Source organism: Furipterus horrens, unplaced genomic scaffold, assembly GCF_987537825.1.
Source record: "Furipterus horrens unplaced genomic scaffold, mFurHor1.1.pri manual_scaffold_6, whole genome shotgun sequence".
NCBI lineage: Eukaryota > Metazoa > Chordata > Mammalia > Chiroptera > Furipteridae > Furipterus > Furipterus horrens.
In genome coordinates this window covers 84,286,125-84,302,022 of record NW_028327176.1, presented here as the reverse complement: position 1 = coordinate 84,302,022, position 15,898 = coordinate 84,286,125, and the positions used below count along the sequence as shown (strand labels likewise).

General features: G+C 53.5%; 1 protein-coding gene across 1 annotated transcript; it reads right to left on the bottom strand.

The window, feature by feature from the left end:
- Positions 1–5,273: 5,273 nt before the first annotated feature.
- On the bottom strand, positions 5,274–10,714 carry LOC150006678 (sialate:O-sulfotransferase 1-like). Its single transcript, XM_090280775.1, has 4 exons — positions 10,645–10,714; positions 10,235–10,399; positions 7,352–7,552; positions 5,274–6,116 (listed from the first exon to the last, which is right to left on the bottom strand). Exons 1-4 carry the CDS (start codon positions 10,712–10,714, stop codon positions 5,764–5,766), a joined length of 789 nt encoding a protein of 262 aa, XP_090136901.1. The 3' UTR covers positions 5,274–5,763.
- Between the last annotated feature and the right edge of the window lie 5,184 nt (positions 10,715–15,898).

Sequence of the window (15,898 nt, the reverse complement as noted above, 5' to 3'; positions counted from 1 at the left end):
CCATCAAGCTGTGTATCTGTCACTGCTGATGTCTGAATCTAAAAACGTCTCAGGTACTGTAGACATCTTGGAAAGTTAATTCATTCAGCTCATGCTTATGCTTATAGCACCAACTGGAATTGTTTTTATTTTTGTTGCTAATAAGATTCTTCATTTTATATAAGCAATTGTGCTTGTTACTTAGGATGGACCTGCTCATGTATCCCTTGGCAGGGGACCACATTTCTGCAATGTTTTGCATGTAAGAGTTCCGAGGAGGCATCCATATCTATCTTCTCTCACAAAAGGGAGCACTGAGGGCAAATATACTCACATCAGTTACCTGGGATACTTGGCTTTCTCTGCTGGTTTTACAGACCTCCATCCTGGCATACTGCATTAGAGTTGGCATCCAAAGAAAAGTCCGAATATAGGGACCATAACGCCCTCTGTTCTGCTCATTTTTATCACACAGCAGGGCTAATGAGGGGAGGACAGACAAGGGGAACTCTCAGTTTATCACCTCACCTCTCCTCCAATGGCAGCAATTCTGCCCTGCCCCAGGCTTGCATGTCCCACTCAGCAAACCCAAAGCTGTATGATTAACCATACCTCCCCTCCTTAAAAGGCAGCTTACTATCCATCAGTTGTTACTCAAAAATGTCTCTTGAAGGATATCTCACCTTCAATTCAAATAGCTTATCAAAGAATTCCTTCCAAGACCACATCATTTTCTTCATGAAGAATTATGGTAAATGCAACAGGGCCATACCTTTATAATCATTAAGGATTGGTGTCCTAGTCTTCTCATCTGTCAAGTGGAGATCATAACAAAATATTGGTTAAAGATTAAATGAGCCAATTGATGGTCTGGTCTGGACAATCAAGAGGAATAATTTTCTAAGGCTATATAGGTGACTTCAGAGTGTAATGACTTAAAACTGCATCTTGTCCTGGCTGACCAGCACAGCCTCATACCCAGCCCCATTCCTGTAAAAAGCAACTTTCTAATTCTACTAGTTCATACTGACCTGAGTTTTGGTCCTTACCTACATCAGCCAGAGACAGAGAATGTCAGGACCCTAGGGGCTTTCAGTCCAAGCCCTTTGGATACTGCTCTGGGCTGTAAGTGACAAAAACCCAACTCAACCCAACTTAAACAATAAAAGGAATTTATTGGCTCATGGGCCAGAAATGTCCAGAAGTAGGGCCAATTGCAGGCAAAGCTTGATGCTATACTTAAACAATGTCACCAAGGACATGGCTTTGTTCTGCCTCTTGACTTTCCCTTCAATAATGTCAACTTCAGGCTGATAGTTGTTCTTCTATTTATTTATTTAAAGATTTTACTTGTTTATTTTTAGAGAGAGGAGAAGGGAGGGAGAAAGAGGGAGAGAAACATCGATCGGTTGCCTCTTGTATGCGCCCTAACCGGAGACCAAACCCTCAACCTAGGCATGTGCCCTGACCAGGAATCAAACTGGTGACCTTTTGTTTTGCAGGATGATGCCCAGCCAACAGAGCCACACCAGTCAGGGAAAGAGTGAAACTTCTTCATGGTCCCAAGACAGCCACCATCAAGACTCAAGATTACCTACTTCTTCTTTCACATCTAGCAAGCTGGATAAAAAAAAGCCTCTACCCAACATTCCCAGAAAATATCTTGAAATTCCCTCTGGCTGCATTGCCTTAGGTCACATGACCGTACCTGAACCAGTCATAGTAGCCAGAGAAATGGAATGTGCTGTTGGCTTAGTTTAGGTCATGCATTTTCCCCTGGAAATGATGATAGTCAGTTCAGCCAGATCATAAAATTCCCAAACAGAAATCAGGGGCTGCTGGGAAAGGAAATGGGGGAATGAACACTGGCGATGCAACCAACAGCATCCATCATGTCCCTCATTTTATGGATGGAAAACTGAGACCACAATCACAGCAGAGCAGGGATAAGACCACAATCTAGCCTTTCAATCACAGACCGTGTATTATTTCTACTCTACTTCTACTTGTTCAGGCCAACTTGCCCACTACTGAGTGGTGATCAATGTGGGTTCAGACCAATCAATTTCTCCCTAAACCTGAATGAACTGGAGGTATCACATTTCAAATACCTCCAACAAGTTTCTAGTCAAAAGAAAAAACAAACCGATGCTCCAGGGATTTTTGCAGCCACAAAGATCAACCCCAGAACTTTCGTCTCCCCTCTTGGGGCCTCTAAGTACCAAGTAGCTCCTGTTACTTTTAAGGGGAAAAAATGCATTCTGGTATGCAAACATTATTGCATATTCATGCTCTCAAAATCTAATTTTAGCTGCAAAAGACTTCATTACAAGATGCTCACATAATTAAGCAGCTTTCTTCCCAGGGTTTGAAAGCCTGTCTATTCTTTTTCTCTCATTTCCACATCACTGGAATTATCAGAATGTGTTTTAGCTTCTTAAAATTATATATTTTGGCTTTTCCAAATTGATCTACAACAGGAGATGAAGTCCATGAAAATTACATTTAACACAGGTTTGTGTAACTTCATGGCCTTGCTATTACAGTTGGAATCTGTTTCACTGTTCATAGGCTCCTGATGCATTTACCACATTTCTCCCCTAAATACTGATCTGCTTTTACTCCTTGGCTGATGGGAACAGTATCTTCTTTATGTAGAAACTGTGAGCTATAGGCAAGACCTACCTTGGACACAAACACTTTCCCCAAAGGACAGACAGACCCCCTTCCTGTGCTCCTCTCTCCCGCAGAGGCAGGCCCCGGGCCATGGCTGCTGAGAATCTGCAGCAGCAGGGAGGCCTTTGCCCCTCTTCACTCCCCTCTTTGCTCAGCATCCAGAAGCACCTGCCAAGTGTTAATTCTTTCACCAAGCACAGGGACTCCATGTGACCCAGATGCACCCTGGCCCCATCATTCTGCTCATCTGCTTGCCTGGCTAAGGTGCAGGTAAACTATAGCGTCATTGGAGCAGGTGACACTGCACCTGGAAGGAGAGGTCTCTGAGCATCTTGCAGCTGGGGATGTACCCACCTATCTACCAGGAGTAACAGGCCGTGCTGTTGTTCTCCTGGCTCATAGGGTGGGCAAGGGGGGAGCCCAGGGCACTGAGCCTCAGCTGGGGTCCTGGCCATCTCTCCAGCCACACCTCTGCCTTCTCCAGCTCCCACGGCTTCTGAGTCTTCTACTTGAATATCATCTGGGTGGGTAGCCAGGGAATGAGGGCCACAGCCGTGGAGCCAATCTCGGGAGGAGGCCAGCTTCCCTCTGCTCCATCAGGTGGGACTGTGTCTCCTCTGAGACTCAGGGTTGCCTCTGGGGTGCAGGTGTCCAAGACAACGCAGAAACTCCTGGTGGGTTTCAACTGCTCTTAGAACTTGGGAGACACAGCCTCCTGGGGGCCTTTGCAGCCTTGACTGTGGAGCCATGCTGAGCCAATACACATTTACAAAGCCCTTGGTGTTTCCAGCTTGGAACTGAGTCAGCCGATGCTGTGGGAGGGGCTAGAATAGCCTCAGCATCAGTGTGGGTTTGGGGGAACCCCAGGAAGAACTGGGAGGCCACCAGGAGCACAGATGCTCAAGCCCACTCATTGGCAAAACCAAACGCTGGGGCAGCTTGCCTCCAAGGAAAGGTGGCTGCACTGGACCCTCTAGCCTCGCCTGCCGTCACCAGCGGTGGCTTCCAGCTCCCACCAGCGGTGGCTTCCAGCTCCCACCACCGGCCAGGGAGCAGAGGGGCAGGGCGTCCCCATGCCCAGTTTCCTCAAACCCCTTGCCCCATTTTCTCCTTGAGATGCATGCATCTTGGCTCAGGCTGAGGGGGACATCAGATGAATGGGCCCAGCTGGGGTTACCCCAGGCCTGGACAAGCTGCAGAGGGGCTCAGGGACTGCCCAAACTCAGACTCATCTGCCCAGGATCAGTGTGCAACTTAGGCTCTCTACAGCCCTCCCTGCCTCTGGCTGCCCTGGGCCAAGCTCCCTGGTCCATTCCAACCTCTATACCTGAGCCCCTGGTCTTCACAGCCTCATTCCTGAGCCCAAGACGTGTGGGAAAGGGTGACCCAGGAAGGTAATTGGCATCAGCACTTCTGCCCTCCGAGGCTGAACACTGAGTGGTTGTTAAGGACAGAGTCCCCTTCTGGGTCCCACCTCTGTCCGCACCCGCCCACTGCCCTCCTTCTGCTGCAGACTTGGAAAGACACACATGCCCCATGCCCCATTCACCTGCTTGCAAAAACACACCAGGTTTTCCAAGCCTCTGAGCCTTTGCACATGCTGTTCTCTTTGCCTTAATTATCCTTCCCCTCTGCTCTGCTGGGATAATTCCTACAGGTTTGTCAAGACCAGGTCAAAGTTACTGTAGTGCATTCCCCAAAGATCCGGGCACACACACATGCTTCTCTGCTACTGGGCTTCTCTCTCCATGTGTGGTGACCCCTCCCTCCCCTGGCCCCACTAGGATGACCTGTGGGTACGAAAAGGGTGCCTTTCATATAGGTCTTCTTCTCCCAGAGGCCAGCACATAGCAGGTCTCAGCACCTTTGGGTGTCCTTTCCCTTTTGTTGAGGAAATGGTTGAATGAGTGGGAAGAATGACAGAGTAGTGGAAATAGGGACAGGTGACGTGGCAGAGTGGCGGTGACAGGAAGTGGTGGGGTGGGTAACAGGGGGACAGAGAGCGCTCGGCCATGGCCACCAGGGGTCAAGCAGAAGCTGTAGCCATAGCCTCTCCCCCAAGGGTCCGGGTTTGTGCTGTTGAGGGACGACGCAGTGCCCCTTCCTTATGACCCAAGGGCGGGACCCACAATGAGCAGAGGCCAGTCGGGATAGGCCAGGCAGCCAGTGGCAGTGGTCCCCAAGACCCGTCCTTCCTGGGATTCCCCATGCGCATCCCAAGTCCCCACCTGATGGCATATGGGCCCTCGGGTCTAGTACTCCCCTGAGGCCCAGCCCCCTCCCTGTCCCACTGTCCCACTGTCCCCTCGCCCTCCACCTTCTATCTGAGGCATTCACCCAGCTTTCCTGGGGACAGCTGGAGAACGAAGCCAGGCCAGGAGGCCCCACTCCAAGGAGCGCTCATGTGGGAAGGGATGGCAGCGGGTGCACAGAGCCTGCGGTGGGTCCCGAGGTCGGTGTGTGCGTTAGGGGTGCTCCACTCTGCCCACGGAGCCGCCAGCCCACCCACAGAGAAGGGGAGGCAGGGCGGCGGAGTTCGTGGTGCCCAGTGGTCACACCACACACATTTATAGGATGTCAGGGCCGCTGGCCCAGCAGCAACAGTCCGCGAGCCCACCTCACGCCCAAGTCCTTGCTGCTCAGAGCAGGGATGCCCGCCCGGCCCAGCATCCCTCAGTCACGGACCCCGACCAGCATGCCCATGCCTGGGGCTGCAGGAGGAAACCGGGGCCTCCGAGAGCCCTGGGAAACGTGTGTCTGTAAGTGTGAGAGATGGACAGACTGACGGCCTCTGGAAACACAACCTGGCATCTGTGTGTGATTGCGTTTGCAAGTCCGGGAGCGCCTGGCACGCCCCACTGGGTGTTTTGGGCTTGTCGAAACGGGCACTGTGAGCACGGAGCGGCGTGTCTAAGTGTGTCTGGCTAGGCGTGTGTGTCCACCGGGGTGGGCTAAGGGCTTGTGTCTGGCCTCCCTGCCCGGGAGGGAGGCAGCACTGGGCGAGCCTCCCTGCTGGCCGCACAAGCAGCTGTGTGTCCCAGCGAGGCCGCCACCTGAGAGTTGGCGCAGCCCCGGCTCTCAGCAGGGTGGACAGAGCGCACCAGCCTATCATCTGGACACATACTCCCTGGGCAGCCCAGCCCAGTTGTGGTCACGCAGGGCCTTGTCCACCGTCCGGATGTAGCCGTTGATCAAGTCCTTCATCTCTGGGGTGAAGGGCTCGGGGTCAGGCGGGCGCCGGCCGTGCCGCCGGAAGCTGCCTTCCTTGTTGTTCTCCACGCAGAGCAGCCGCTCCTCGCTCACGGACACGTTGAGGAAGGCCACCATGTCCCGCAGCGTGGGCACCAGGATGCGCCGCAGCCCCTCGTAGTGCACCACCAGCAGCCGCTTGCCGTACTTGAGCCAGTCCAGGACGTGCGAGGACCACCACGACGCGTAGCTGTTGATGAAGTCCGGCCACTCTGGGGAGGGGAGGGGTGCCACGTCAGGGCCCGGCCTGCCCAGCAGGGTGGCCAGGACCTTCTACCACCCACCGCCCGGGGCCCACCTGCCCGAATCGCCTACGAGAAAGGCCTTCTTTGTGACTTGGTGTGAATAGGGTTAGTATCAGGCTGGGCTCTGGAGAGTCCTAAGCCAGGAAGATGTGACCCTGAGTCTGCCAGCCCCGCAGCAAACACATCAAGTTAAAACAAATGCAAACTGCGTGTACCAAGAACTGGTTCTCTCTCTTGTGTGCTATGAATTCCTTGACCTTAGGGAGGGTACCTGGCCAGGGAGAGCTGGGCCAGGCTGTGTATTAAAGACAGATGGGGGACTGAGGCAGGGCGTCTCTCCGAGATGGCCCTCGTTCATCTTGATCTCATCCCTGGCAACTATGTGCACCTAATGTGGGTGACAGGGACTGAGCAGGCATGGGGCTGGGGGGGGGGGGGGGCAGCTCCTGGGCCTCCTGCTGAGAGGAAGAAGCCACACAGGCCAGACTTGCTCTCGCGGGCCCTCCTGTAAATCTGAGTGAGTGTGGCACCCGGCCGGCGCTCACTGCGGCTGGTGGGCGTGAGCCCAGCTTCAGCTCTGGCCCAGCAGGGCGGGAGGACGTACAGTGAAGCCATGGACAGGGGCAACTGCAAACTTCTGCAGATGACCTACTTCATGAGATTTCTCTTCCAGCAAATGAAGAAATTAGGTGTTTTGTTTTGGGTGGGGGAGCGGAGCACGCAAATGTTAAGAATCACCCCAACAAAAACAGTTGCTGTAACTGGGCTACAGGAAGCATTTGTTTTCTCTCATCTTCAACATGCCCCTCTAAGATGGGGACCACCTTGTTTTTCAGATGAGGAAACTGAGGCTCAGAGGGATGCCCCCTGCCTGGAGTCACTGGGAAGTCATGCAGGGACACAAGCACAACCTGCCTGGCCTGTGGCCCTGCACCTCACCATGCCACCCACCCTGCTGAGCACAGCTTTATTTCTGATGGCTTGATTTCATGTCACTCACCACCCGGACTTGCACCCCTGTAATTTAATGCCTAAAGGCTGACTGTGAGTACCCTGAGGGCAGAGACCGTGACCCTGCTCCCTGGGCCCCTGGTGCCTTGCCTGGTGCCTGGTACACAGTAGGGTTTCAGCAAGTGTGTGTCAGCAGGTTGACTGCATGAATAAAGTTGCAGTGAGCCCCTGCCCACTGGCCCCTTCTGTACCTTTGCTCTTCCAGTTGCGGTCAGCGGCATAGCCCAGGTGCCCGGCACACTTCCTGTTGAACTCGGCCACCAGGGACCGGTACGGGTTCCGGATCAGCAGGATGGCGGAGTCGAACATTTCGATCTCCCTCCTACCACTCTCGTGGGTCTTCACACAGATGGTGCGCCGGCTCCGCCAGTGGTCCTTCTCGCCCTTAAACCCTGCCGCAGAGAAAGGAGGCGGCCGCTTTGGAGGAAGGCGTGGTGGGGACCCCGCTGGCAGGCAGCGGGCAAATCCGAATGCTAATCTGCACCCTTGAGGGAAAGCTGACAATAGGAGCATAAGAGAGGCCCGTGGATGGCAGAGCAGAGGGCACTGGGAGGGCTCATGGCTGGTTGACAGGAGTGGCCTTCTCAAGACTGACCCTGCCCAAGATGGCAGGAGATATCTACAAATTGGGAAAGATGGCGTCTGTTAGACCAGGGAGGTAAGGCACCTCCTACAGATCCCCAGGAGTCAGGAGTCAGAGGGCCTGACCACGCCCCATCTCTAAACATGGGAGATGCATACGTTTGGGCATTTTCTTGGCAATTTCACATAAACATCGCCAATACTCCTGTGAGTCAACTATCACTGTAGGCGTAACTGGTTGAAGAGACTGAGGTTCAGAGTGGGTGTGGGACTTGCCCAAGATTACATAGCACCATGGCAACAGAGCCAGGCCTCTCTTTACATGGCTGTGTGTATCCCTGAGAGGCTCCCAGCTTCCACCCACCTCCCCACAGCAGGAGCAGGACCCCCATCATCACACTCAAGGGCTGTAAGCAGCTATCACCCTGCCCTCTGACCTTATGCCATGATCCTGTAACAGGGCCCCAGCCTTGCATCTATGGAGGTTCTCTACCTGGGACCCCAGAGCAGGTCTGGCCAAGGTCTCATCCACGACGTTGGAGCCCGGCTCTGCAGAACCCAGGGCCCACTTTCTATGAACAGACCCCTGCTCCCATGGAACAATCTCTTTGGGCTGGGGGGCCTGCCTTCTTCCTGGGTCCCTTGAGCTAGTACTGGGCCTCAAGCCCAAGTGACTTCTGGCTGAGAAGGTCAGGCTCTACCCATTCATACACACAGCCACATATTTATCAATAATGATTATTGAGTGCTCATTCTCTGTTGGACTTTATGTTGGGGATCAAGATTCAGACCCTGTTTTTCAGCTTACAGTCCAGTAGGGAAATAGCCCAAGTATACTACAGAGCATAGGGGCATAGGGGAACGAAGATTAGGGAGGGCTACTTAGAGGGAGCAGTGGGATGGCATAGAAGGCTTCCAGGAAAGATGTCCCCTGAACCTTGTCCCCTGACCATATTCCAGCATAGCTATGCTAGCCAGCTCTGGGGACAGGCTCCACACATGTGCATGAGCTTATCTTGGGCTCTCTGAAACATCAGTAAGCCCCTGCCCCTTCCAAGAATGTCTGGGAAGCATTTGTATCTACAAATGCCTGGAAATTCTCATGCCTCTTTTGGATCTGGAAGTCTGGGATCTCCTACTGAAACTCAAAAGGTTTCAAGCTCATCTCTGCTATGGACCAAACACTGAAAGTCTTTACTTTGATTCATTCTGTCAAATGCTTGGGAGTTTCCAGGAAAGAGGAGTCCAACCATGGACCGAGTCAACGTGAGATCTGGTCTTTGACACCTGAGACCCAGGGCACCTTTCCTGCTCCTTCAGCCTATTTCAGCAGCGGCCACTTTCCCTTGTAACTCCAAACACACTCACCCAGGACAGGCTTGGCATTTTGGCACTGGAGTTGCCTTGGGAATTTCACATCTGCGCGTGTCATTGCTCTGTAGGTGCTCTGAGGCAAGCGGCCACATCCGACTGGCCCCGTAAGGCTCAGAGACGTGCTGATGTCCCTAGAGCCATTTTGCAGCTGTGCCACCCAACCCTTGTACGTGGCTATGTGAACTGCTGGCCACGTAGCCATTTGTGGACCAAACTAACCAGCTCTATCAGAAAGGCACAGGCTTCTAGATGAACAAGGTGGGTGACTGCAGCCTGCACACAGTGGCTGCTTCCCAGGGGACTAGGCCAGAGTGGTAGGACCTCACGCTTTCCCTGGCCGTTCCACCTGCAGGTGTCCCAGGACAATGGGTCTGGGTTAGATGAACAATGTTGGCTTTCCCCCAGCCAGACCAAGGTTGCTGGGGGCGATTCCTGAAGCCACTGCCAAGCTCAGGAAGTTTCTGTTTTCTCTAGGATGTTACTGAGAGTATCCTTTTCCTAAGCCCAAGTGTAGTGAAGAAGACCAGCTGTTGCAACACTTGTCAACAGAGAAATGTGTTTCACCAAATTTAAGTGCCACTTGACTTACCTGAGGTTCTTAGTCCTTAAGATTAGGCCACTTACTTGACCTAATAAGGCCTCTTGTTTCTACAAGATTAGAAATCATAAAACTCTTGAAGATTTTTGGACCTGTTTTTTAAAAATAGCATTTTGATAAGCTACACCTTGTCCCTCCCCTACCCCAAAGGAATGAGCAGATATAGTCCCACCTAATTATTGAGGGTTCTGAAAGGTAAGAGAAATCCAAGAAATGTTTCTAGAGAGGGATACAAGCTACTTTGAATCCAGAATACATCTCATGAATTTTCATTCCACGTGTGGTCCTGGGCCTGGCCGCATCATCACGCAGGAGTCTGTCACCAACGGCAGTTCCTAGTCTCCATGTCAGATCAGCTGAACCAGACTCTCCGAGGGTCCGGCCCAGCAACCTGCTGAATTTAACAAGTCCCCCGGGAGATGCTGACATGCACCGCAGAGTGTGAAGCCCTGCTCCGGCGCTCCGAGTGGCCCGTCTGGCCACGGAGCTGCCTTGCCCCACTCTCTGCAGCCCCACTCACCTTTGTTGTAGAGAGTTCCGTCGAAGTAATAGCTCCCTGTGTAGAAGCCGGTGGCGTGCTCGATGAGGTGCCGGGCCCAGGTGTTCCCGGCTCCCGGGAAGCTCGACAAAGCCACAAACACTTTGGACTTGGCGGGCAGGAACCGTCTGTCTGTGCACCGAGTGTCTGAAAGCCAGACGTCGTCTCAGGGTTACTCACCCCCACAGTGACTCACAGACTCGCCCCCAGACTCCTAGGCAGAAACTGCTGATGGAGACTCCCACTTAATAGCAGTGTGAACTGAGGCCCAGAGAGGGGAAGGGCCGCACAGCTCTGTGGCTGGCCAGAGAAAACCCCAATGACAGTGGGGTCTCCAAAGCCTATGCAAGAGCGTGGTACAAATGGGCACCCTGTGGACCCTCAGCCCCTGCTTGTCTCCATGGCCAGTGTCATGGCTACCAGCACAGCAGAGATGATTCCAGAGGAGGTATCTGGGGTCATGGCTGGGCTGACCGATGTCCCACACCCGGGTATAGCCAGCAACAAGCCAGCTGGACTAATTTCAGGCAAGCAATCTCTCTGAGCCTGCTCTTCCTTCCCCCCAGGGCTACATGAAATCATGTGAAAGCCCAAAGCTCGGGCTGTGCTGGGTCACACACAGTAGGTGCTCTATAAAGGCAGCAGCATCCCCCCTGTCTGATCTTCCTCCATCAGCCCCTAAGGTCAGCTGCAGCAGACTGGAAGCTCACACATCATAGCCCAGGAGCCTTACAGTTTCCAGGTCCTGGGCTGGCTCATGGAAGCTTCTGAGGCCCCTGTGGCCACTGAGCTCCCATGTCACCCAACGCCACCACCTTGCCATGGTGATCCCTCTGGGCCCGCCTCTCTGTTCTTCCCTTCTTCCTCAGAACACCTTCACCACAGAGAGATGAAGGTAGAGGTCAGGTGCTCTTTAAACTGAGCCCTGCATCCGTGTCCCGGCTCCAGGGATGGTGGAGGACCCCTCCATCCCATTATCCCAAGGTAAGACCACCCACGAAGGTGCCAGGGTTTTTACACAGATGCCCTTCTTTCCCCAGGGCTGCACACTCAGCCATGGGCAGCATTCCCAATCCCCCAGGCCAAATGCCACAACCAGAGGCAGGCACAGGGAGGAGGGCCCTTCACGCCCTGTGCACCTCTAGGTGGGGGAGGGGTGCTCACCTTGCACAGGGGGTCTGGTAGACCTCTCAGTACTCTGCCAGCCTCTGGGCCTCAGGGTCCTGGCCACAGCGCGAGTTGTCCACTGCATCTCGCAGGTTAAATTGGGGGGTGAGGTAAGCGCAGTAGCACTCCCAGCCTCTGAGAACGGCCAAGGGGAACTCCTGCCAGACAAGGAGAGAAAGAGAAGTATTTTCGGGGAATGCAAGGGCCACACCTCCTGCAGCTCAGGTGCAGGATGAACACGTGGGTGTATTGCCAACTACAGGGGATCCACAGGGATGTCCATCTGTCCTTCCAGCTCCAGGCTCTGTGCCCAAGCCCAGGGAGACCAACTCCATGAGATGTGACTTCTGCCCCCCTGTAGCCCTCAGCTGGCCGGTGACAAGTCAACAGTCACAGCACAGTGAGAGCGGAGCTATGATGGAGGGCGAGGCACGTGTGGACGGCAGGGAGCAGAGCCTGGAACTGGACTCGGAAGTTGTCAGCGGGCCCTCTGGACAGTGGGATCCACTCAAGAACATGCATGTGTGGGTCAGATAAGCCCACATGGAGCAGTTAGGGCTCCACATGCCATGTGTTTAACCAACAGACTGAGAGCCCTGAGTAACTTCTGGAATTCCCGCTAGCTCTCCCTGGGAAGAGACCCTTCCCTACGCTTACACCTGAAGTGCCCGCAGGGTGGGGTTCAGGGCCAAGGACAGATCACACACATCCATCTTTCCATGACAGGAAGGGTGAGTGGGAGCAGACTCAATCCGCCAGGGCACTGAGCCCAGGGGGAGCTTCCTGAGAATGAAGGGGTCCTGCCGGGACTCGCCAAGCCCGCTCCTGGTGGTCTTTTACGCGGTTTCTTGCTCCCCTGAGGAGGGCTCCCTATACGAAGATGAAGACAGCAGGGGTGAGGGCATCTGGAAGGCCTGGATGTGAATTTGGGTCCCTGGGCTGGGTATCCTTGGGCAAGGTGCTGAACCTCTCTGAACTTCACCATTGAACAAAGGTAACCCAATCCACCTTGCACATTTCTTACGTGGACTAGATGAGAAGGGCCCTCACTGCTGGGCACCGCGCTGGGCACCCACTCAGGGCTCGCACGCAAGAGTAGGTCATCCTCGGCTTCCCTCAGACATTCCCTGCCCACCTCTCTCACAGCTATTTTTTGAGCAGCTACTGTGCCCCGGGCACTAGGTTGGCCCCGCAGACACACTTCATCTCCGCGTCTTGAACACAGGACACCCGAGCCGGCTGGAGTGTGCAGAGAGCAGAGGAGGCAGGAGTGGGCGTGCCCGCGGGAGGGAGGCTGTGGGCGGAGAAGACATCGCAGCGAAAGGAAGCGCTGCGCAAAACTCTTTATTTTTTGCCCACGGCGAAATCTCATAAATAAGGAAATAAATAAAAGCAAATCAATAGGGGCTTCTGAGCGGGGGTCGGGGGGTGTGGGGGTGTGGGGGGTGCTGGCAACGCCTGGCGGAGGATCTCAGAGAAGACAATGGAGGTGGGGTCCCAGCCAAGGGCGGGCGGGCGAGGCAGAGCCTGGGGGCGGGGACAGGCTTCAGCAGGGAGGGGAGGAGGTGCTGGGGGCGCTGCCCCCATGCAGGGCTGCTGTTCCAGGCACAGGCGGATGCTCTCCCCGGTGGGAGCCTCTCCCTGCGTCCCTCGTCCTTCGTCAAGGCTGAGGGGCAGCTTCGCCTCTGCCAGGGCTTTCACCAGGGCCCAGGTCCACCGTCTGTCTCTCCAAGCTGAGGTGCCACTTAAGGGACTGGGGGGAGGGGGGCAGACGCTTTCCCTGCTGTCACATTACACACCTGCCCCCCTACCCACACAAACACTGTCTTGCTGCACTCGCTGCTTCCAGAGCTCCGAGCTTCGTTTTGCATTGGAAAAACCCTGACAACATTCTACGCGACCACAAGCAAGTCACGTCCCCTTTGGAACCTTAGTTTTTCCATCTGTAAGATGGACACATTCCATGAATCTGCCTGCCTGGAAGAGCTGGAGGGTGTTGTTTCTCACTAGCTTCCCCTGGCCCACCCTGAGGGCAGTGAGACTGGCACGCTGTCCGCAAGCCCTTCCTGGGAGAGGCTGGAACCGGGGTGGGGGTGGGGGTGGGGCTGGGGGTGAGCAGCTGTGTGGGTGTCCATGGACTTTTACGTCAGAGGGAGGAAGCACCATGTCGTAGAGAAAGCACCAGGCTCATAATCCATAAGACCTGGACTCAAGTTCCGGTGTCATGATTCGGTATCTGTGTGACCTTGGCAAGTAACTGCCCTTCTGAACCTCGATTTTCTCATCTGTGACATGGGGGTAATGATATCCACCTCACAGGATGCTGGGAGAATGCACGAGAAGGACCCCGCCCAGTGTCCAGCACATAGTAGGTGCTCCAATATTTTTATGTCCTAAGGCCTTTGACTCTGCTGGAGGTGGGCCCCAGACCACTGACACTCAGAGTACCACGAGTTTGCTTCCTTGAGCTCCTCACTTTGGCTCCTCCGCCAAGGCCCCAAATGCTCAGGACCAAGCAAAGATCAGAAGGCCCTCCCCCACTTGGCACTTGTGGCCCTTTAGTCTTGATCAGGCACAAACTGAAAGGAATTGCTGTGACGACTCAGTGGCCACAGCGAGGCTCTAACTTTGGGACCTGCCACACCTCCAACCACAGCTGCCCTCAGTGTCAGCAGCAGTGACAGTCCAGCATGAGCAGCCAGGCCCACTGTCACAGTGCAGAGCCGAGGCAACTGGACTTGGCAGTGAGTGGACAAAGGCTGATAAACCCTGTCAGCATGTCCAGCTAGACTCCAACCACCCAGGGCCGCCAGGCCATTGCTGCATAGAAAGTGAAATCTGAGGCCTGACCCTCAATCAGAGCACCACTGGCTTTCTGGAAGCTCTGCTGACGGGAGTTAGCGAATCGTAGCCTCCGGCCTCCACCATCACCATCCATCCTCTTCCACAAAGCCATCCTGTCACCTTGTCCCAGACCAACACCTGCATCGCAGCAAGCAGAAACCAGCAGCTGGGGCCCCCAAGGCAGCAATGGGGGAGAACACGCAGCCGCCTGACTGTGTCACTGGCTGTTGTGGGCTGAACTGTGTTCCCTAAATTTCATATGTTGAAATCCTAACCCCTATACCTCAGAAGTGACTGCATTTAGAGATAAGGTCTTTAAAGAAGTACTTACGTTTAAGTGGGGCCATTAGGGTAGGCCCCCACACAATCCGACTGGTGTGGTTATTAGAAGAGATTAGAACACAAATACACACAGACCAAGGGACAACCACATGAAGACAGAGGGACAAGGTGCCATCCACAAGCCCAAGACAGAAGGAACCAACCCTGCCTACACCTTGATCTCAGACTTTGGCTTTCAGAACTGTAAGGAAATACATTTCTGTTGTTTAAGTCACCCATCAGTCTGCAGTACTTTGTGACAGCAGCCATGGTAAACTAACACACTAGCTTTCTTTCGGGTCCTGGTCACTGTAGTCTCATACCAACCTCAGGGCCTTTGCACTTGCTGTTCTTTCTGCCTAGAATGAGTGTTCTTTCCCCAGAAACCCTCATGGCTTTCTCCTTCACTTTTTTCAGCCATGAGGCTTTCTCTAGCTTCTCTATTTCAAGCTGTAACACTCCTCCAACCACCCCAATGAACCCTATTTATTCCCTGGCTGTGCTTTCTAATTTTGTTTCATTGAAGTGTAACAGCAATGAAAGACACTGACCCTAAGTGTGCCATTCAGCCAGTCTTGATGAATGAAGACACACTGCATTTCCCTCACACCAGGTTCCTCCAACCCTTCCCAGTCAGCCCTCCCTCCCTCAAAGCAACTGCTATCCTGATTTCTATCACCACAGATCATTTCGTCTATTCTAGAACGTCCTATAAATAGAGTCACCCAATGTCTATTTTTGTGTGTCTGCCTTCTTTCATTCAGAAACACATTTGTTAAATCCACCCATGTCGTTTTATCTGTTAGTAGATTGTTCCTTTTTATTGTTATTATCCTGTGTGTGGATGTACCAGTTTGTTAATTCATACACTTGAGGGACACATGGGCTATTTCTGGTTTCTACCTGTTACGAATAAAGTTGCTATGAATGCTTCATGGACAAGACCTCCAATCAATAAATATTTTCATTTCTCATAGGTTAATACCTAAGGTTCCTGCTTCATTTTTCCTCCACATAACTTGTCAGCAGCCAACATGCAACTTACTGACTTGTTCATTGCTTGCCACTGTACTGAGAACTTACACAGGGATCTCTGTGTGTCTGGTGAGCTTTGCTGCATTCTCCAGAGCGTGGCGGATGCTTAATCAATGCTTGATGGGCAAACCAATGAACAAATGGATGAACGAATGAATGAATTCCTTTACAGATCCCAATTCCCCTCAACTGGCAATGGACATGGGCATGAACCTTCTGTTGGTCACTTTTTCCCAGGGTATGAGGGAGGAGAAGAAAGCTGCAGTATCTAAGCAAACC

What these genes read in the sequence shown, in the direction of transcription:
- LOC150006678 (XM_090280775.1), bottom strand. Translation starts at nt 10,714, where the DNA reads ATGACCCCAGATACCTCCTCTGGAATCATCTCTGCTGTGCTGGTAGCC. An exon ending in CGGAACTCTCTACAACAAAG is followed by an intron (nt 7,553 to 10,234) that starts GTGAGTGGGGCT and finishes TCTCTGCGGCAG; the next exon opens with GGTTTAAGGGCGAGAAGGAC. An exon ending in CCGCAACTGGAAGAGCAAAG is followed by an intron (nt 6,117 to 7,351) that starts GTACAGAAGGGG and finishes TCCCCTCCCCAG; the next exon opens with AGTGGCCGGACTTCATCAAC.